This window comes from Phodopus roborovskii, unplaced genomic scaffold (assembly GCF_943737965.1).
Source record: "Phodopus roborovskii unplaced genomic scaffold, PHOROB, whole genome shotgun sequence".
NCBI classification, from domain to species: Eukaryota; Metazoa; Chordata; class Mammalia; order Rodentia; family Cricetidae; genus Phodopus; species Phodopus roborovskii.
This window is the reverse complement of record NW_026126602.1, coordinates 12,079,116-12,102,140: the sequence shown is the minus strand read 5'-3', so window position 1 is coordinate 12,102,140 and position 23,025 is coordinate 12,079,116. Positions and strand designations below refer to the sequence as shown.

Here is a 23,025-nt window from a genome sequence, read left to right as displayed (position 1 = left end):
TCAAATGTCTACTAACAAGAAGTGTTATGAAAAAATGTAGTGCATATACACAACAGAATATTATTCAGCCTTGAAAAGAAATATTCCACTTGAAATAGCATGGAAGAATTCAGAAGATAGTATGTTAAATGAAAATAAGCCAGACACTAACAGACAATTGTATCTGGAAGCTAAAAAGCAGATAGACAGACAGTGGTTACCAGGGAATAGCAGGGAAGGACAGGGAGATACTGGAGAAAAGTTACTAAGTTTACCTAGACAGGAAGAGTAAGTTTTTAAGATCCAGTACACAACAGGATTCTACATTTAATAATAATATATATTGCATTTCAAAGCTCTCAGGGCAAATTTTAAGCATCTTGCCACCTAAACATTATCACATTAAAACACTAACAAAGACATTACAATAAACATTACATAAACACTAATACATAATCTTAATTTCTGGTCACTCCACATTCATACCTGTATCAAGAGCCAATGATCTTGCAATTATGAGAAGAAAACAGAACAAGAAAAGCAATGTTACCTTCTGGGCCATCAACCACATCAAGTTTAAGTGCCTTTGTTGCGTCGAAGCAAAATGCCCTGATAGAATGAAGCCCTAATAATGAAGCATTCTGCTTTAATTTTTCCACTTTATTCACTATTTTGTCCAGTGCAATTACTTCACCCTAAAAAATGAAAATAAAGTATAAATTCAAAGCAATTATGAAAACCAGCAAAAGACTAGTGGCAAACTGTGGCCTCCTGCCTTCCTCTTACTCCCGCTGAATTTTTTAACCAAAATGTACACCAATTTACATTGGGTGAGGGGTATAGCACAGTGGTAGTGGGTTTCCTAGCAAGTACAAGGTCCCAGAGTCAGTTCCCTGCACTGAAAAATTAATTCCTTAAATACCTAGTCCTTCCTTTAAATAAATACATTTGTGCCAGTTGTTCTCACATCTAGCCTACCTTTAATCTACAGAAATCAAAACTGGAAAAAAAAATGTTTGCTATATTTTTCAAGAAACTTAGAAACACTCTTGAAGGTAAACATGAAACCACCAATCTTGAGTGACTGCTCATGGGAGGTGGGTGTGAGCTTCCTTTGTGACATCTAGCTTCAAGGAGTTACATACCAATGAGTGTAAAAGTTAATCCTCATCTTAGTATTTTCAAATTACAAAAATTCTTAACCAAAATGAGAATATCACTAGCCCAAACTTCTGTGCACCCCAGAAAAATGCTTTGGAAATGCCGCCATAGAACACTGGGATCAGGCGGCAACTGAGCAGCTGCTCCCAAGTGTGAGCCAGTTAAAGAGAAGAGCCAGTATGGTGGTTTGAATGAAAGGGCCCCATGGACTCATGGGAACTGGTATTATTTTAAAGGATCAGGGCATGTGGCCTTGTTGGAGTGTATTTGCCTTTATTGGAGGAAGTGTGTCTTTGGGGGTGGGCTTTATGGTTTCAGGAGCTCACACCAGGCCCAGTGGCTTACTCAATCTTCCTGCTGTCAGAGGATCCAGATGCAGACCTCTCAGCTCCTCTCCAGCACCATGTCTGCCTGCACATCACCATGCTTCTCTTCATGATAACAGACTAAATCTCTAAACTGTAAGCCAGTTCCAATTAAATGTTTTCCTTAATGAGAGTTGCTGTGCTCATGGTATCTCTTCACAGCCATAGAAACCCTATGACAGCAGGTAAAGCAATGATTCCTCCAAAGAGGGATGAGGAAGAGGGTCACAGTCACAAAGACAGTGACAGGAGCACAGCCCAGCAGCTTGATCCCCTGATGACCCTGGTGAAGAGGACAAAGCCATGAGCAGGTTTTGCTGAGATGGTACCTCTGGTGGTGAGCAGGAGAGGGGACTCCCTGTTGTCACTCCCTAGGATTCACTGGGTGCTATCTCAAGAAGAATGCTATTATTTAAAATGAGCTACCCTGGGGCCAGAGAGCAGGCAATGACCATACATCAAGGAATTTAAATATAATCTGCTACAGGTCTGGGGGCTGGCTAGCTGGCTGGGCAGAGCAAGAGGACCAGGGATTGACAGTCTGAAGAGTGCAGGCTACAGGAATGTCACATCAGAACCTCTACAGGCTGACATTATCTCATTGAGTGGGAATAGTAGTGTTTGATGGGCTGAGCCTGAGATCAGAGGCCCTGGCACCCTTCAGTGTTGTAGAACCTGAGAACTCGGGAGTGCAGATGATTATGACTAGGGAGGTTTTGAGAGTACAAAGACAAGTCCTCCTCTGTACAGGTCTTAGAGCTGTGGTTCTTTTCCACAGCCTCTGTGTGCTTGGGAGACATCCCTCAGTTAAAACAGCAAAGCATAAAATCCAGAACTTTCAGTAGAGTGAAGATGCCCACATTTGACTGCAAAGCTAGGTGTGGCCACATGAGGACCCTGGTATGCAAAGGGAAGCTACTAAAGACAGCTTGATGGGAATCAGGAGCCAATATAAGGTCAACAGCAGCATATACTATGGGAAAGACAAGATGCCACAAATTCATCTGACTGTACCTAATTTGTTTCAAGGACTCCAGAAACTACTCAGTTTCTCTTTTTCTCTTTTCCCCCCCTCTGCCTCTTTCCTTTCTTTCTTTCTTTTTTTTTTTATATATATATAATTTTTTTATTTAATTTTATATAACAAAGTCCAAACATTTATACACAATATTTGGGAATTTGGACGTCGTTCTTTCCAAACTACTTCCTGCTGGTAAGGGGCGCTGTCTTGGGGGATTCGAAGAAGATTCAGATATCCTAGCTGTAGTCTGTAGGGCTGTTTTGTCCACCTGTTTTCTTTCTTTCTTTCCTTCTTCTTTCTTCCTCCCCCTCCTCCTCCTTCTTCTTCGCACATTTTAGCAGTATTTTCACATACTGTGTTTTAAAACATTTCATATTTTTTATATCCCTTCATGAATTTAACATTTTAATGAATTTTTATTAATAGAAAACTCCATTTCATTATGTTTTATTCTTTTTTGTCTCCTGTTCTCCTCTAAGTTTCTCTTACTAACATGAGGGAATCATGGAGTTGGTCTGGTCTAGCTGCTTAAAGAGGCATGCACCATCTGTTTTCCAGGGTAAAGTTCATGGCTCCTGGGGCACCATGTGTTTTTCAGTTCCTGAGAAGCCAAGGCACCCACTCAGGCAGTAAAGCACTCAGGCCGCTTGTGTTTCTCTGTGTCCCTTAGAGGTCATCGAGGCATGCAGAAGTTTAGCAGAACAATTAGTCTTAAACATTATTCTTGCATGCCCTATATAAATTATAATGACCATTATCCTAGAAACTACTATTGTATTCTATTTTGTTAAGGGTATAAAAAGACCGGTTGCTTGGAATAAACTTATCTCAGCCTCAATCTCATTGAGACCCTCCTCCTACTCAGCCTGGTTCTCATTCCCATGGACCATGTTATGGACACCCTGATTTGGTAAGTAAGTGCTGGTGCTTACATTAACATCTTTTTCTTTACCTTTTAAATAAAAGCTTATGTTTTCCATTTTTACTCCTTAGCTTCCCTCTTTCAAATTTTGCCTTTAAGCTATCTCATTATTGGGAAATCATTTTTCTATTGTTCTAATCCCAGGCTATCTGTTCCCTTGTTTTCCCGTGTGTTTCTCCACTACTGCTCATTTTCTTCCATTCACTAAATATCATTTCTTCATCTTCCCCTTCCTCTGCTACCCTTCTAGCTCACTGATCATCCCACACTATCACTGAGTAATGTGTGCTCTCATAGCTCTCCACTTTCTCACTACTTTTGTATTCACTCTGAGTACTTAACTTTGTAGTGTGTTCTGTTGTTCTGGGTACGTTTCACCATTTTTCTCTTTCATGGACACTGATAACATAAATACCAGTGGCTCCAATAGATTTTAAGTGTATTTCTACGTCTTACATGGTTTGCTATTGTTGTTCTTCCAGCAAGGCACCGTTTTCTTCTCTGAGCAGTAGTGAACAAGAAGCCTCCACTAGGAGGCTGCTCAATAAATTCCCAAATAAAAGCAGAGATGTCCAGGCCAACCAATGAATAAATCATATCACAGATTCACAAGAAACATGCAAAGCCAGGCAGGGAAGCTTGGGAAATGCCCTAACTCCTTAACTACTACATCCAAAGATGCTGACTAGGAAGATGCAGGACAATTTCAGGAGTTTCTTAGTAAAAAATGATGGGTGAATCAAAGAGGGAACAAGCAGGCAAATTAATTCAATCCAAGGCATATAGAAAAGTCACCAAAATTAAGGAAAAAGTATTATGGAAGAAAAAGGAACATGAAAGAAAAAAACCATTAAGAAATTGATATTTAAAATAATTTATGTCAGAAATAAAATGTCAGAAATGAAAAACTCAGTGAATCAAATAAAATGTACCTGAAAAGTATCACCAACAGTTTTGATAAGGCAGAATATAAAGAAAAGGGTCAAGGAAATATTAAAGTCAAGCATCGGTTTAAAATAAAGACACAGCATAATGTCAGAAATTAATACATAATAGACCAAACTATAAATTCATGGGATTGAAGAATCTGAGATAAGCATTCATAGTACTGAAATAATCTATTCAATGAAATTACCGCAAAAAAACTTCCCAAATATAGAGAATGAAATAGAATCCAGACCCAAAAAAAAAGTTATTTAAAAACCCAATGAGCTTTGCTCAGAGAAGAATCTATCCACAATTCATTACAGTCAACATAAAGAGCAAAGAAACAATATTAAAAGATGCAAAGGAAAACCTCAAGTCAGCTACAAAGACAGTCCCATCAGAATAACACAGACTTCTCACCAGCAGCCCTAAAGGCCAAGAAAACATAGGAAAATATATTTCAGGTCCTCAAGGTAAATGAATACCAGTCAATATTGTTGTATCTAACAATTGGAGAATAAGGACATTTCAAGATAAGCACAAATGAAAGCTGCTCAAAACCGCCAATAAGAACTGCAGAAGATACAGGAGAAAAACAAACAAAAACCAAAACACTACCACAGAGGAGGAAAACAGTCTTAACCAGGAGAGAACAGGAAGGGATAAATTTCTTAAGAATGACTAAATAAAGGAGAACTAGGAAGAAATCCATCAAGGGAAAAAAATAAGGCACACCAATCCAACAAAGTAGAAAACAACCAACAAAATTACAAGAATTAGTTGAGCTGGAAAGATGGCTTAGCAGGAGTAAGGTACTTGTGCCAAATGTGACATGGTGGATGGAGATAACCCAGTAAGACTTCTGAGCTCTGCATGCATATTCCTCCTGCCCTAAACAAGTAAATGTAAAACAAAATTAATTAATACATATCTCTCATAAATTATGTAAGTGCATTTACACACGAATACAGAGGCAAAGACTAGGGTAATTGGATAAAATCCCCAGATCCAACTACATATCTGTTGTTCCCAAGAAACATATCTCACTAACAAAAAATAACCATACACAAAGGTTCAAATGATGAAGTACAATCAGTCAAGCAAATGGAAGCTGAAAGCAAGCAGGCATAGCTATTTTGGTATCTGACAAAGAGTGTAAATAAAAATTAATCAGAAGAGATAAAGAAGGCCACTGCACATTAAGAAAGAAATAATTCATTAAGTTGACATAGTCATTTAAATACAAATACACCACCAACTTTATAAAATGAACATCAATCAGCATAAAAGGCTACATAGGTTTTGATACAATAGCTGTGGAAGACTTAAATGTCTTACTCTTTTTTTCAGATAACTCATCCAAAGTAAAAATTAGCAATGGTACCAGAGTTAAACTGCATCATAAACCAAAGGGATTTAACCACATAGTACCTTAAAAAATATTCTATCCAACACCAACAGAACATACGTTCATCTCAGAAGCCCAAGAATTTCTCTAAATTTAACTACATTCTAAACCACAAGACAAGTCTTATCAAATATAAAACAAAATAAATTTTTGTAACTTATCAAATTTTACTACAATAGAGCTAAACATCAATAAAAGCAACATAGAAAGAACTCACATGTAAGAAAACTGAAAATGCATTTCTGAATGACTATTGAAAAAAATCAAGAAGGAAATATTTTTTAATTAGAAAAAAATAAAAAGGAAAGGAAGTCATATCAGAACATTTAGGATGTAGCTAGGAGAACTTTATGAAGAGGAACAGTTCTGGTTGGTTTTTGCTATGAGCGCTTACATTTTTTAAAAAATCAGAATTCTCAACACTTCATATACCATGACCATCCCATGGATGCAGGGATGGTACAACATACAAAAATCTATCAATGTAATCCATCATATAAAAAATCTGAAAAATAAAAACCATATGATCATCTCACTAGACACTAAAAAAGCCTTTGACAAAATCCAACACCATTTCATGATGAAGGTCTTGTAGAGATCAGGAATAACAGGAACATACCTAAACATAATAAAGCAATATACAGCAAACCAACAGCAACATCAAACCAAATGGAGAGAAACTCAACACGATTCCTCTAAAATCAGGAACAAGACAAGGCTGCCCTCTCCCTCTCCATCTCTCTTCAATAGTGCACTTGAAGTTCTAGCTAGAATAACAAGACAACAAAAGCAGATTAAAGGGATACAAATTGGAAAGGAAGAAATCAAACTTTTACTATTAGCAGATGATATGATTAGTTTACACAACTGACCTGAAAAACTCTACCTAGGAACTCCTGCAGCTGATAAACACCTTCAATAAAGGCAGGATACAAGATAGACTGAAAAAATCAGTAGCCCTACTATATACAAATGATAAAGGGGCTGAGAAAGAAATCAGAGAAACATCACTCTTTACAATAGCCACAAACAACATACAGTATCTTGGAGTAACACTAACCAAACAAGTGAAAGACCTATATAGCAAGAACTTTGTGTCTTTAAAGAAAGAAATTAAAGAAGATACCAGAAAATGTTAAAGATCTCCCATGCTCTTGAATAGGTAGAATCAACATAATAAAAACAGCAATCTTGCTAAAAGCAAACTATAGATTCAACGCAATCCCCATGAAAATCCCAGCACAATTCTTCCCAGACCTTGAAAGGACAATACTCAACTTTATATGAAAAAAACAAAGGACCCAGGATAACCAAAACAACCCTGTACAATAAAGGAACTTCAGGAGGCATCACCATCCCTGACTTTAAGCTCTACTTTAGAGCTATAGTCCTGAAAACAGCTTGGTATTGGCACAAAAATAGACAGGTAGACCAATGGATTTGAGTTGGAAACCCTGATTTTAACCCACAAACCTATGAACATCTGATTTCTCAAGTTCCAGCCCAGCCCTCGTCCTCTTCTGCTGGCTATTGGCCAGAGGTGAGTCTGGGCCCAATTGGGGCTGCCTGTCCCCTTCAACCTCTTTTCCCCCCTCCCCTGCCTGAACTCCCTGGATTGGCCCCTGATCCTGCTGCTCCTGTCTCCGGTCCCCTTTGAGAGCACCCTTGGAGCTCTGATACACCCCCACCCATCCCAACCTCCAGCCTACCCCCCCCACCCTGTGCCCTACCCCACCTACGGTCCTGCCCCTCTGGTTGAGCACTGGGACAGAGGGTGGAGCCAACAGTCCACCCTACTTCGGAGACCTCTCGGAGCAACTCCGAACAAAGGAGACCTGACTATCCACATGGGACCACCTGTAATTTCCACCGGCTTGGTCCCTGACCCCGCCTCCAGTCCTCTGCTGGAGTCCCAGGCCCCTCCCAGAGATCCGCCTATCTCTGCTGGTCCACTTGGAGTTCCTGCAGGCAAGATCCTTGACCCACAAATCCAGGCCCCTGCCAAAGAAGGAGGTCTCAGCTGGAGAGCGCCAGTTTCCAGTGAGATCCCACTACCCTGCAAAACCTTCTCAAGTTCCAGTCCAGCCCTCATCCTCTTCTGCCGGCTATTGGCCAGAGAGAAGCCTCCTAGAGAGCTTGGACCACACAGAGATACAGACATTGAATCTTTGATCCACATAAGCCCATCTGGGAAGGACCATAGAGAGAGGGAAGAGACACCACCAACACCTACAGGAAGAAACTATGGGAAGAAGGCAATACAAGAGAACACCTAACAACAGAAAGACAAACATGACACCACCAGAATCTAGGGAATCTACACCAACTAGAATGGAACACAACAACAAAGCAGAGGAAGCAGAAGGGTACGACTTAAAAATCACCATCATAAAAATGATAGAGGCCCTCAAAGAAGATATGAGAAAATCCCTTAAAGAAATAGAGGAAAAAACAAACAAAAAAGTGGAAGAAATGAACAAATTCCTTAAGGAAAGTACAGAAAGCCAAGAAAAAACAATTAACCAGGTGAAGGAAACGGTTCAAGATTTGAAAACCGAAATTGAGAAAATAAAGGCAACACAAATGGAAGGAAAGCTGGAAATTGAAAAGCTGGGCAAAAAATCGGAAACCACGGACACAAGCATAACCAATAGAATTCAAGAGATGGAAGAGAGAATCTCAGGCGCAGAAGATAAACTAGAAGAAATAGATTCATCGACCAAAGAAAACCATAAATCCAACAAATCCTTAACACACAATATCCAGGAAATGTGGGACACCATGAAAAGGCCAAACCTAAGAATAATAGGCATAGAGGAAGGTGAGGAAGCCCAGCTCAAAGGTGCTGAAAACATATTCAACAAAATCATCGAGGAAAACTTTCCAAATCTGAAGAAGGACATGCCCATGAAAGTACAAGAAGCATACCGAACCCCAAATAGGCTGGACCAAAGAAAAAAGACCCCTCGACATATAATAATCAAAACACCTAGCATACAGAATAAAGAAAGACTATTAAGAGCAGCGAAGGAAAAAGGACAGGTAACATATAAAGGCAGACCTATCAAAATTACACCTGACTTCTCCATGGAAACCCTCAAGGCCAGAAGGTCCTGGATAGATGTTCTAAAAGTATTAAGAGAACACGGATGCCAGCCTAGGCTACTATATCCAGCAAAACTCTCAGTCAATATAGATGGAGAGAACAAGATATTCAATGACAAAACCAGATTTTCCCAATATGTATCTACAAATCCAGCCCTACAGAAAGTATTGGAAGGAAAATTCCAACCCAAGGAAGGTAACTACGCCCACAAAAATGTAGGCAACAGATAATCCAACTACACCAGAAACCTAGGGTGAAGCAGAACAAATATATTCACAATACCACTGCCAACAACAAACCTAAATCAAACAACCATCAACAATCAATGGTCCTTACTCACCCTCAACATTAATGGTCTTAACTCACCTATAAAAAGACACAGATTAACAGAATGGATACGAAGACAGAATCCATCCTTCTGCTGCATACAAGAAACACATCTTAGCTCCAAAGATAGACATTACCTCAGGGTAAAGGGTTGGGAAAAGATTTTCCAATCAAATGGAAATAAGAAGCAAGCAGGCGTAGCTATCCTAATATCTAACAAGCTAGACTTCAAACCAAAACTAGTCAAAAGAGATGAAGACGGTCATTTCATATTCATCTCAGGAGAAATCCATCAACACAAAGTCTCAATTCTGAACATCTATGCCCCTAATACAAAGCCACCCACATTCGTAAAAGAAACACTACTAAAACTCAAAGCTCATATAAAACCTCACACACTTATAGTGGGAGACTTCAATACACCACTCTCAACACTAGACAGGACCACAAATCAGAAACTCAACAAAGAAACAAAAGAATTAACAGAAGTTATGTCTCAACTGGGGCTAACAGACATCTATAGAACATTCCATCCAAAGACAAAAGAATATACCTTCTTCTCTGCTCCACATGGAACCTTCTCTAAAATCGACCACATACTAGGAGACATAACAAACCTCAACAGATACAAGAGAATAGAAATAGTCCCCTCTATCTTATCGGACCACCATGCTTTAAAATTGGAATTCAACAACAATACAAATAGCAGAAAACCTGCAAACTCATGGAAACTTAACAATGTGCAATTGCACCACTCCTGGGTCAAAGAAGAAATAAAGAAAGAAATTAAAGACATTCTAATATTCAACGAGAATGAGGATACAACATACCCGAACTTATGGGACACCTTGAAAGCAGTGCTACGAGGGAAGTTCATTGCACTAAGTGCCCATATGAAGAAAACAGAGGATAGTCACATAAATGAATTAACAGCGCAACTGAAAACCTTAGAACAGAGAGAAGCGAATTCACCCCGCAGGAGCAGACGCCAGGAAATAATCAACTTGAGGGCTGAAATCAACAAAATAGAAACCAGGAAAACAATACAAAAAATCAATGCAACAAAGAGTTGGTTTTTTGAGAAAATCAACAAGATTGATAAACCTTTATCCAAATTAACGAAAAAGCAGAGACAGAACATGCAAATTAACAAAATCAGAAACGAAATGGGGAACATAACAACAGACACAGAGGAAATCCAGACAATTTTCAGGTCATACTTCGAAAATCTGTATTCCACAAAAATTGAAAATTCAAAGGAAATGGACAAGTTTCTGGATAACTATCACTTACCAAAATTAAATCAAGAACAGACAAACAACTTAAATAGACCTATAACCCGAAATGAAATAGAAGCAGTCATCGAAAGCCTTCCAACGAAAAAAAAGTCCAGGGCCAGATGGATTCAGTGCAGAATTCTACCAGACATTCAAGGAAGAACTAATACCACTACTCCTCAAACTGTTCCACAAGATAGAAACAGAAGGTTTATTGCCAATCTCTTTTTATGAGGCCACAATAACTTTGGTACCCAAACCTCACAAAGACACAACTAAGAAAGAAAACTACAGACCAATATCCCTGATGAACATCGATGCAAAAATACTCAATAAAATAATGGCAAACCGAATTCAAAAATACATCAGAGAAATCATCCACCATGATCAAGTAGGCTTCATACATGGATTGCAGGGATGGTTTAACATACGAAAATCTATCAACATGATCCACCATATAAACAAACGGAAAAAGAAAAACCATATGATTATCTCCCTAGATGCAGAAAAAGCCTTCGATAAAATTCAACACCCTTTCATGATAAAGGTATTAGAGAGGTCAGGGATAACAGGAACATACCTAAACATAATAAGAGCAATATACAGCAAACCAACTGCCAACATCAAACTGAATGGAGAGAAACTTAAGCCAATTCCTCTAAAATCAGGAACAAGACAAGGCTGTCCTCTCTCTCCATATCTCTTCAATATCGTACTAGAAGTTCTAGCTAATGCTATAAGACAACAAAAGGAGATCAAGGGCATCCAAATTGGAAAGGAAGAAGTCAAACTGTCTCTATTTGCAGATGATATGATAGTTTACATAAGTGACCCAATAAACTCTACCAGGGAACTCCTACAGCTGATAAACACCTTCAGCAAACTAGCAGGATACAAGATAAACTCAAAAAAATCAGTAGCCCTATTTTTTTCAGACGACAAAGAGGCAGAGAAAGAAATCAGAGAAACATCACCCTTTACAATAGCCACAAGCAACATAAAGTATCTTGGTGTAACGCTTACCAAACAAGTAAAAGATCTATATAATAAGAACTTTGTGACTCTAAAGAAAGAAATTAAAGAAGATACCAGAAAATGGAAAGACCTCCCATGCTCTTGGATAGGTAGGATAAACATAGTAAAAATGGCAATCTTACCAAAAGCAATCTACAGATTCAATGCAATCCCCATTAAAATCCCACCACAATTCTTCACCGACCTTGAAAGGATAATAATCAACTTTATATGGAAAAACAAAAGACCCAGGATAGCCAAAACAACCCTATACAATAAAAGAACATCAGGAGGCATCACCATTCCTGACTTTAAGCTCTACTACAGAGCTATAGTTCTGAAAACAGCCTGGTATTGGCATAAAAATAGACAGGTAGACCAATGGAATCGAATTGAAAATCCTGATATTAATCCACGCACCTATGAACACCTGATTTTCGACAAAACAGCTAAAATTATACAATGGGGCAAAGACAGCATCTTCAACAAATGGTGCTGGCACAATTGGATGAGGGTGTGTAGAAGACTGCAGATAGACCCATGTCTGTCGCCATGCACAAAACTCAAGTCCAAATGGATCAAAGACCTTAACATCAATCCAGCCACATTGAACCTCTTAGAAGAGAAAGTAGGAGGTACCCTTGAACAAATTGGTATAGGAGACCGCTTCTTGAACATAACTCCAGGGGCACAGACACTGAAAGAAACAATTAATAAATGGGACCTCTTCAAACTTAGAAGCTTCTGTAAGGCAAAGGACACAGTTGACAAGACCAAACGGCAGCCCACTGACTGGGAAAAGATTTTCACTAATCCTATATCCGACAAAGGGCTGATCTCCAAAATATACAAAGAACTCAAGAAACGAGTCAACAAAACACCAAATAACCCTATTAAAAAATGGGGTACAGAACTGAAGAAAGAATTCTCAATGGAGGAAATCAAAAAGGCTGAAAGACACTTAAGAAAATGCTCCACATCCTTAGCTATCAGGGAAATGCAAATCAAAACAACTTTGAGATACCATCTTACCCCTGCCAGAATGGCTAAAATTAGAAACACCAGTGATGACTTATGTTGGAGAGGATGTGGAGAAAGTGGAACACTCCTCCACTGCTGGTGGGAGTGCAAACTCATACAGCCACTTTGGAGATCAGTATGGCGGTTCCTCAGGAAAATGGGAATTAGTTTACCACAGGACCCGGCAATCCCCCTCTTAGGCATATACCCAAAGGATTCACATCAATGCAACAAAGACATCTGTTCAACTATGTTCATAGCAGCACTATTTGTAATAGCAAGAACCTGGAAGCAACCTAGATGCCCTTCAATTGAAGAATGGTTAATGAAGATGTGGCACATCTACACAATGGAATACTACTCTGCAGAAAAAAATAATGGTATCTTGAAATTCGCAGGCAAGTGGATGGCACTTGAAGAAACCATCCTGAATGAGGTAACCCAGTCACAAAAAGAGGAACACAGTATGTACTCACTCATATATGGATTTTAGACCTAGATCAAATGATCACCAGCCTATAATTCACATCACCAGAGGAACTAGGATACAAGTTGTATTCTAAGAGATTCATATAAAGTCCCTCACAGAACTGGGAAGGGACAAGTCCCCCAGACCTCAGGTATAGTGGGGGAGGACAGCTAATGGAGAGAGAAGTAGGAGAAAATGAGAGGGAGGAGAGGAAGGCATGTGCGACCAGGAGGATTGAGCCTGGTTAGGAATGGAAAATAGGAAAGAGAGAGAGAGACAGAGACAGAGAGAGAGAACATAAAAGAGGGAGCCAATATTGGTTTGAAGATAAAGTTGAACACAAAGAAAGGTCGAGGGAACTACAAGACTGCTCCCAACTAACAATCTCAGCTTCCGTGGAAAGGCTATCATAAATGCTCTTCCCGGAGAGTGAGATCAACAACTAACTTCTCCATGGAGTCCTCAACTAATGCCTGTTGAAAACAGGAGCAAACACCCATACATAAACACTGAGTCGAACTAGAACCCAGAAGCAGATGGAGAGGACAAGACCATGTGGTAGAAGTACATAGAGACAGCTTACCTGAACAAGGACGAGCTAAGGGCCACTAGACTGATAGCTGGGAAGCCAACAGGGGTCTGACTCGGACCCCCCTGAATATGGGTCTCAGCCAGAAGGTCTGAGCAGCCTAAGAGACCTCAGACAGTGGAGCCAGGATGTATCCCTGGTGCACAAAAGGACTTTGCAAACATATCCCCCATGGAGGGATAACTGCCTTATTCTAGAGATAGGAGAGAAGCCCTAGTCCCTACTTCACAGGACCTGTCAGATCTACATGACCCCAACTGGATGGCATTCCCCTACATATTGTATTGTGGTGGGGGGTTGGGAGGGAGGGTGTTTAGAGTGCATGGGAGAGGGTAGAGAGGGCAAAAGGGAGGGAAGGAGGGAGGGAGGGCTTGGGGGAGGGAGGGAGGGAGGGAGAGGGAACTGGGATCGACATGTAAAATAATAAAAAAAAAAAAAAAAAAAAAAAACGCTTTGACTCCAAAATTTAAGTTGAAGAACAAGTTACTGGGGAAAAGTATTTCTATTTTTGTTTCCACAGAAAATGAAAAAAAAAGGTTGATTTCTAAAAAAATATTGTTTTTTAACAACACAACCGACCCAAAAAAAAAAAAAAAAGTGTTTTCATAACAAAAAAAGGGAGAAAAAAACCCAAAAAAACAAAAAAAAGAATATCTAATTTTTTTTCAAACCCCCAAAACAGCCCCCCTAACCAAAGGAAAGAGTTTAAAAAAAAAGACAACAAAAAAACAAAAATTTTGTATAAATTTTTTTTTTTTTTTTTTTGGATTTTTTTTTAAAAAAAAAAAAAAAAAAATTTTTTAAAAAAAAAAAAAAAAAAAAAAAAAAAAAAAGAAAGCATCTTCAACAAATCGTGCAGGCATAACTGGATGCTGGCATGCAGAAGACTGCAGATAGAGCCATACCTACTACCATGCAGAAAACTTAAGTCTAAATGGATCAAAGACCTCAACAAAATCCAGCCACACTGAATCTCTTAGAAGAGAAAGGAGGAGGTATCCTTGAATGAATTGGTACAGGAGACTGCTTCCTGAACCAACCCCACATCTGACAGAGGGCTGAACTCAAGAAACAGGTCACAAAAACACCAAATGATCCAATTAAAAAGGGGGAGTATAGAACTAAATAGGGAATTCTTAATATAGGAATATAAAATGGCTGAAAAGACACTTAAGAAAGTCTTCAACATCCTTAGCCATCAGGGAAATGCAAATGAAAATACCTCTGATATGATTTTACTCCTGTCAAAATGGCTAACATTTAAAAAAATGACAGTTTATGCTAAAGAGAATATGGAGAAAGGGGAACACTCCTCCACTGCTGGTAGGAGTGCAAACTTGTACAGCCACTTTGGAAATCAGTATGGTGGTTCCTCAGGAAAATGGAAGTCAGTCTACCACAAGATGCAACAATTCTACTCTTAGGCATATATATGCAAAAGATGCACATTCTTGCAACAAAGGCCTGTGTCCAACTATATTCATAGCAGCATTATTTGTAACAGGCAGAACATGGAATCAACTGAAGAATGGATAAAGAAAATGTGGTACACTTACACAATGGGGTACTACTCAGCAGAAAAAAGAATGTAATCTTGAAATTTGCAGGCAAAGGGATGGAACTAGAAGAAACCATCCTGAGTATGGTAACCCAGTCACAAAAAAAGAGGAACATGGTATGTACTCACTCATATATGTATTTTAGACATATAGCAAAGTATTATCCTCCAATTCAAACCACCAGAGAAGCTAGGAAATAAGGAGGCCCCTAAGAGATATATATATATGGTTCCTTGGAGAAGGGGAAAGGGACAAGATCTCCTCAGCAAATTGGGAGTAGAGGGGAGGAGAGAGAGAGTCAGGAGAAAGAGAAGGGGTGAAGAGAGGAGAGGAGAACATGAGGAAGCAGGAAGATTGAGTTGGGGGAAGAATACAGAAGAACAAGAAAAGAGATACCATAATAGAAGGGAGCCATTATAGGTTTAAAGAGAAATCTGGCACTAGAGAAATATGCAGAAATTACAAGCATGACTCAAATTAACAATCTTAGCAATAGTGGAAAGGCTACCTTAAATGCCCTTCCCTTATAATGAGATTGATGACTACCCTATATGCCATCCTAGAGCCTTCATTCATAGTTAATGGAGCAGAAGTGGAAACCCCCAAGCTAAACACTGACCTCCCAGAATCCAGCTGTAGAGAGGGAGGAGTGATGAGCAAAGGGGTCAAGAACAGGCTGGAAAAACCTACAAAAACAGCTGACCTGAACAACGAGGAGCTCTGGGAAAACAGCATAAGACCGGCCCAGACCCCCTGAACGAGGGTCTCAGTTATGAGGGTGAACAGTCTATAGGACCTCTGACAATAGAACCAGGATGTATCCCTAGTGCAGGAAAGGACTTTGGAACCCCATTCCCCAGAAAGGGATACTCCCTTAACCTAGAGACATGGGGGAGGGCCTAAGGCCTACCCCAAATAACTTGAAAGATTTTGATGTTCCCTCATGGAAGATTTCATCCTCCCTGGGGAGTGGATGGGGGATTAAATGGGGGAGGTCTGTGGGGAGTATAGAAGGATGGAAGGGAGAGGGAACTGGAATCAATATATAAAATAAAGAAAAGAAAACCTCATGATGCTGCTTGAGGTCAGGAATGTAAGAATGAGTTCAGCACAAAGGAAAGAAATAAAGGGCAGAATTTAATCAAATATAGTCTAAAAGAATAATACACAGACTCAACCAAAAGTTGTTTGAAAAGATGAACAAGACTGATAAATTTCTACCCAAACAAAGCCCCTTCAAAAGAGCAAGACTCAAGTAATAAACTTAAAGAGAAAAAAAAGGAAGTTACATCAGACACCAATGAAATACAGAAGCTCATTAGAGAATACTGTGAAAATTTACATTCCAGATGGAAGCAAATCTAGAATAAATGGATAAATACCTAAGCACACTCAATCTACTAAAATTCAATCAAGAATATAAGTATATCTATGGCAACCAATGAGAATGAAGCAGTAATAAGAAAACTAACAAATAAAAACCCAGAACTGGAAAGCTTCTCACTGAATTCTACTAAACTTTTAAAGAAGAGCTAAAATCTATTTTACTCAAACTTTTCCATTGTCAAACCCATCCTTGAAGCTAATATCAACTGCCCTTATACTAACCAGGTAACAACACAACAAAGAAAACTATAGACCAATTTCTCCGATAAACAAGAACAAATATCTTCAAGAAAATACATGCAAAGAAAATTGAATGAAGCTTACAAGAAAATGGATGGAACAAGATATAATTACATTAAGCAAAACAAGCCAGATTAAAAAAAATACAAGTATTGCACATTTTCTCCCATATGCAGTGTGTGTGTGTGTGTGTGTGTGTGTGTGTGTGTATCATGACAGTAGAAAGCGAGCATGAGAATAAAGAAAGCAAGTGGAAAGGAGGTGGGAGGCAGGAAAAAAAAAGAGTAATGGGATTTATGTGACATGGAAGCAGAACCAAAGATAATTTGTGTGGAGGAACGGGCACAGCATGAGAAATGGATAGGAAGAGCAAGGAATGATGATGATAAAGAAAAGCAAAGTATAATGACAAATATGTATGGAAATGTCATAATGAAACTAACTTAAGATATCTTAACAAATCATATTTATGTCAAAGTCACATAGTCAGTTTTAAGAATGTCCTGGGTCATCTGGGTGATATTTTGAAACACACTATGAAGTAACAGTGCATACATGGTGAACCAAATCTTCTATACATTTTCTTGTCTTTTAAACTGTGTAAATCATCCTTATATGGCACATGCATCAACACTGTAACACAGTCATATTTCTTCATCATCAGGGCTTTAAAAAAAAAAAAAAAAAAAAAAAACAATAACCTTGACAAACAAGTTGACCTGAAAAAGTAGTAGGGGAAAAAAGCCAAATATGGCTCAACTACACTACAGAAAAAGACAAATGTTCCTAGCCACTTTCACAAATGCACACATCTAAATGCTATATTTATATGCTTGCTTAACTAAGAACAAAAAAAAAAAATCAAAAGCTCCAGCAAACTTAAGAATCTAACAACCTTTCACTCTAAGACTTAGCCATATGCCTATTTTTGGGCTGATAGCAAAATGGTGAATGGGATATAAGAATATGCATAATGGTCTACAGGGTAAGTTCCAGGATAGCCAGGGCTACATAGTGAAACCCTTTCTTGAAAAACAAACAGTGAAACCCTGTCTGGGAAAAAAAAAAACCAACAACAACAACAAACAAATCAGATATATAAAAGTATTTGGATAATTTACAACTTACTGCCCTTTGCTGGGCCAGTCCTCAAGAGAAACGCATGTACCAGAGAGGCAGGGAGTCCTAGATGTCTCTGTAGAGATCACTTTAGCTAACTAAAAATCATAAACACCTGAGTGACTGGGCTCATCCCACATTAGCAGAAGCACCAGTTTATCTGCAGCTGACCAGGTACATGAATAGGCCTTTCAGACCAGCACAATCCCCCAAACTCAAACTGCCTCAGCTAACAAATGTTTAGTTTTATGCCACCACAGAACTGTGTTTTTAAGCACTTGCCTGGCTTGTACACAGGTCCCAGTTTCAATCCCCAGCATTAGACCCACGCCCAAGCAAGTTACTTTTAACAAATACAATCAATGTATCACAAATTATAGGCAGATCATGACCTTTACAAAGCATATTGGTACCACATCTAAGTTCTGAGTAAACTAAACAATTATGTACATTAAAAACTCCATAAATTAACCCTTGACCTACTACCAGTTATCATCATGCCTTTGGCCTCCCAAGTGCTCCATTATAGGCTACACTTTTCAATCATCTTAGATTCTGTAACACATCCATTACTACCTTCTATACATGCTTAACTACATATACGCCATGCTTCTCTGTTGCATACTTATAATATCTGCCATGGTTCTTCATCAATTTCTTACCCACTCCTTATACAGCTAAAAAGCATAAAATCCCACCAAATAACCTTAACATAAAGATCTGACCACTACATTCATGACCCCTTAGTAAAAAGAGGATTTGTCTCATTTTTTGTACACAATTTCCTAGATTGGTATTTCATAGCTCAATATTCTTACTTTCTCTCCCCCATCCTCTTTGCATCTGTTCACTTTGCTTCCTATTTCATTGAGAAAACTGAAGCAACTGGGAGAATGCCCAGTGGTGTGGCATGTGTCCCATCTCAACAGCACGTGACTCACGTGTGTGACTTTCCTTCTGTTTCTAGAGTAAATTGTTTCATGCTACCACTTTACATCACCTGCACATCAAATTCTAGTCCATGTCTCCTACTCAGATGTTATTTCAGTTATTATTTCCTCTCCCTGTGTATTCAACTCTCAGTTATATATCCCCATTAGCATGTAAACATCATAAAAAGCATCCACACTCCTTGAATTCAACATCACTGCACTACCCCATTCTCTGCACATTAAATTTAGCAAGTATTTAGCAAGTAGAGCCAGAAACAAAATAGATAGCATCAAATGGCCATGTTTCTTCAATTGAAGAAAAAAAAATGATTACAACATTAATTAATTTTGAGCACAGATAAACTAGCCCATAATAAAAAGAAAGCTTTTTGGAACATACATACATAAAGAAAAATGCAGTAACATTTGGGTGAAAGTTATTCAGGCTCAGACTTACATCCATTATAATGAAACATTATCAGGACTATATTTACTTTTTTAGATACACATGTATGTGCATCTGTTTATTGATGCAAAGTATGTGTGCATACAGATCATAATATGATGTCAACACTGATAACATTCTCTCAAATTAATTTCTAGTGGCAGTTTTTATATCTTAGTAGTTCATCTAAGTATAAAATCTCAAAATTAGGAGTAAGAAAAGATCTCTTAAATGTATCAGTTAAAAAGTCTGTAAGAAAACAAGTCTATAATTGTATTAGCAAACTGGAACTATCTCAAGATTGTACTCAGAAGCAACATTCAACTGAGCTGAGTGTGGTAAATGACATAACCAGAGAGTCTTTCAGTTGAGCACCCACCCTTCCTTCCCTCGTTATCCACAATGGCCATGGGAACTATGTGAGAGAAGCCTGCCACAAAGCCATTCTCACCTGGTCCTGCATCAGTGCTGCAATATGTGTAGTTTTGCCCCCAGGTGCTGCACACAAATCTAGGATCTTCTCTCCAGGTTGAGGATTCAGAACATGAGCTACAACAGCAGATGGCAAATTCTACAAGGAAAAAAAGAAAAGAATGAAAGAAAAAAGATGGGATCTTGATAAAGTAGCCACTCAACTCAATTAAACACACACACACACACACACACACACACACACTTTTGCATAGATTTGGAAGATAATGGTTCTTCCAAAGAAAGACAAGAAGAGAGGCATCAAAGGCATGAAGACCACAAATTCCCTAGAGGTATCTCCACCAGCTCTCTACAGTGACTTCAGTAATTGTAGGAATTGAATGGATTAGCTTCTGTCAAACTGATGCATCCCCCATGGGATTTCAAGATGTAACTGCTTCAGTTATCATCCCCAAACTACTTCTTCATAAGTTAATTACTGAGTATCAGTCAGGAAACTGTACCACAGCTGGTGAGATGGTTCAGTGGATAAAGACACTTGCTGTCAAGCCTAAAAACTTTATTTTGATGCTCAGGACCTACATGAAGGAGGGAAAGTTGTTCTTTGACCTACACACGCATGCTGTGATACATGTGTATTTATGAATGCATGTGAACAATTGCAAACATGTGCATACACACACACATTCAATAAGAAGAATTTTCTTAAGTTATAAACCAGCTCAGGCTTGAGAAAAATAGATGTAAAGTGGTTAATTTAATATCAAACTTTAAAAACAAACAACCACTAGCATGGATTACTGAATAATAAAGAATATTATCTTGTATCAGGATTCATCTTACAGTTCAGGCACACTTTTGTATTTTCAAAGATGTTTTGAAAATTACAAGAGTGAATTTTAAACTCAAGCTGACATTTAAAGAGCTGCATCTATAATCATCCCTGCTTTTCTAAGGAGAGATAGGAGGGAGGAGGTGGAGACAGAACCATCCAACTGCTCAGGAGCCAGCCAGCTGGAGACAGTAGTAGGACAGAGACTAGTGAGACCCTGCCTCAATAAGGTACAATTCTAAAATTAGATTTTGCAATTATAAAATTATTTCTGAATTACTTTATTTTTAAAAAGAACTCCCCAAGAACAGACCCCAGGTAGATAAACAATAAGTTCTAAGTGTAAAGCAGAATGTAGTAATTTATCTGAGTCCTGCTGACTAGTGTGAAGGCACTGTAAAACTTACAACACAGAAAGATTCTGTGTAGGCTGACCTAGGGAAGGGCAGTACTCATCTCTTGTATTACAGCAAATGAATCCCTGAAACCAGAATGAACACTGTAAGCCATGACTTTCAATAGTTTCTTAGCTTTCAAATAAATGAAGTGTGGATACTGACAACTACTCAAGAGCAGAAAAGGATTTCTAAGTTGTTACTGGAGTACCAGAATCTCTTTTCATCAAGTGTGTGTGTGTGTGTGTGCGCTCGTGCATGCATGCATATTTTCTTTTTTTGAGGAAAGGTCTGGGCATGTCTACCAGAACAGCATAACAATATTTACCCTTATGCCTCAGCCTCCCTGGGTGATTTGAAACGTGAATATTGTGAATATTATTTTAAGAATAATATTTAGAAATATAAAATGACTAAGATTGACATGGGGCCTCTACTCCACTTTCAGTGACTACCTTTTAAGCAACTGTAAAGACCACAGTCACTGGAATGTTCACATTTGTTTGAAAAGCCATCTGTGTTCTTGTGCTGTTATGCACATCTATGAAACTTTTCCATTTGTGACAATCTAGTATATCTGTAAAAATTCAACAATAATGACTTTTTAAAATTCTACATCTTAAATGTGGGCCACTGAAATGGCTCAGCAGGTAAAAGGGCTTGCCACTAAGCCAGATGACTAGAGTTCAATCCTCAAGTCCCACATGGTGGAAGAAGCTGTCCTCTCACCTTCACACATGGACCACAGCAGTAAATGCCCCCTCCAAAATTATAAATATGTAAATGTAACTTTAGACAAAGGTTACTCAGTTACTCTCCTCTCTCTCTCCCTCCCTCCCTCCCTCTCTCTCTCTCTCTCTCTCTCTCTCTCTCTCTCTCTCTCTCTAACTCATTAAGGACTACTGTCATCTGATTCTAGATTCAACCAACCTATTCAGGATCTCCTAGATCAAACAAGGTCCAGTTAAGAAGCGAGTAGCTAATAAACCCAGTAGCTACTGTGCTGACATGCAGACAGATGATTTTTATTATCCTTCCCATCATCCATTTGAGATCTCATACTTATTCTTAGCCCCGATGCATGCCACATCACTTCCATTCTCTGGAACTCTGCCTCTTAGTGCAAACCCCAGTGGCCTGGCTCTTTCCTGCTATCCCGCTCAGGCTTTCTTCCTAGCCCAGTCCCATTCATCTGTTTCAGCTGGCAACCCTCTCTATTGTGGTCCCCCTACCACTAAACATACCAGGATGGATCCATAGTAGGCAAATGCAACCAAAGAACAAGACACCCACGCAACAAAGACAAAACCAGACCAGATAGCTATGCCAAGAAACACCTCAAGCATGCCTAGTTCTCAGTGCAAAAACACAAACATAAACAGCCAAGATAATATATCTTCTCCAGGAGCCAGCAACCAATGCAGTAGGCCGTGAAACATGCAATTTAACTGAGCAAAAAAAAAAAAAAAACAGGACTTTAAAATAACAATTTTAAGGTGACATATATATCTTTCTTTCTTTTAATTCTTTATATTTTCTTTTTTATTTTAATAAAAATTTTATAATTACATATCGATCCCAGTTCCCTCTCCCTCCCAAGGCCCATAACCCCCCCTCCTATGCCATCCCACCACACTCCACAGAGAGGGTGATGCCTTCCAGGAGGGATCAACAAAATCTGTCAAATCATTTGGTATAGGGTCTAGGCCCTCCCTCCTGCCTCTAGGCTAAGGGAGTATCCCTCCATGGGGAATGTGCTCCCAAAGTCCTTTCATGAACCAGGGATACATCCTGGTTCCACTGTCAGAGGTCCTTTAGACTGCCCAGGCCTTCTAACTGAGACCCATGTTCAAGGGGTCTGAGTTGGTCTAATGCTGGTTTCCCAGCTATCAGTCTGGGAGTATATTAGCTCCCCCTTGTTCAAGTCAGCTGTCTCTGTGGGTTTCTGTAGCCTGATCTTGCCCCCATTTTCTTATCACTCGTCCTTCTCTGCAACTCGATTCCAGGAGTTCAGCTCAGTGTTTAGCTGTGGGTATCTGCTTCTATTTCCATCAGCTACTATGGAGATGAGGGCTCTATGATGAGGGCTTATATGATGGC

The 23,025-nt window shown here is 39.0% G+C and overlaps 1 protein-coding gene across 2 annotated transcripts in view; it reads right to left on the bottom strand.

Annotated features, from left to right (window-relative positions):
- Nsun6 (NOP2/Sun RNA methyltransferase 6) overlaps window positions 1-23,025 on the bottom strand; it is a 54,180-nt gene that overhangs the window by 10,799 nt on the left and 20,356 nt on the right. For both annotated transcript variants that reach the window (XM_051205702.1, XM_051205701.1), the window contains exons 7-8: window positions 19,718-19,837; window positions 530-674 (exon numbers count right to left, since the gene is read on the bottom strand). In XM_051205702.1, the coding sequence (XP_051061659.1) occupies window positions 530-674; window positions 19,718-19,837 (265 nt within the window). The remainder of the gene's footprint in view (window positions 1-529; window positions 675-19,717; window positions 19,838-23,025) is intronic.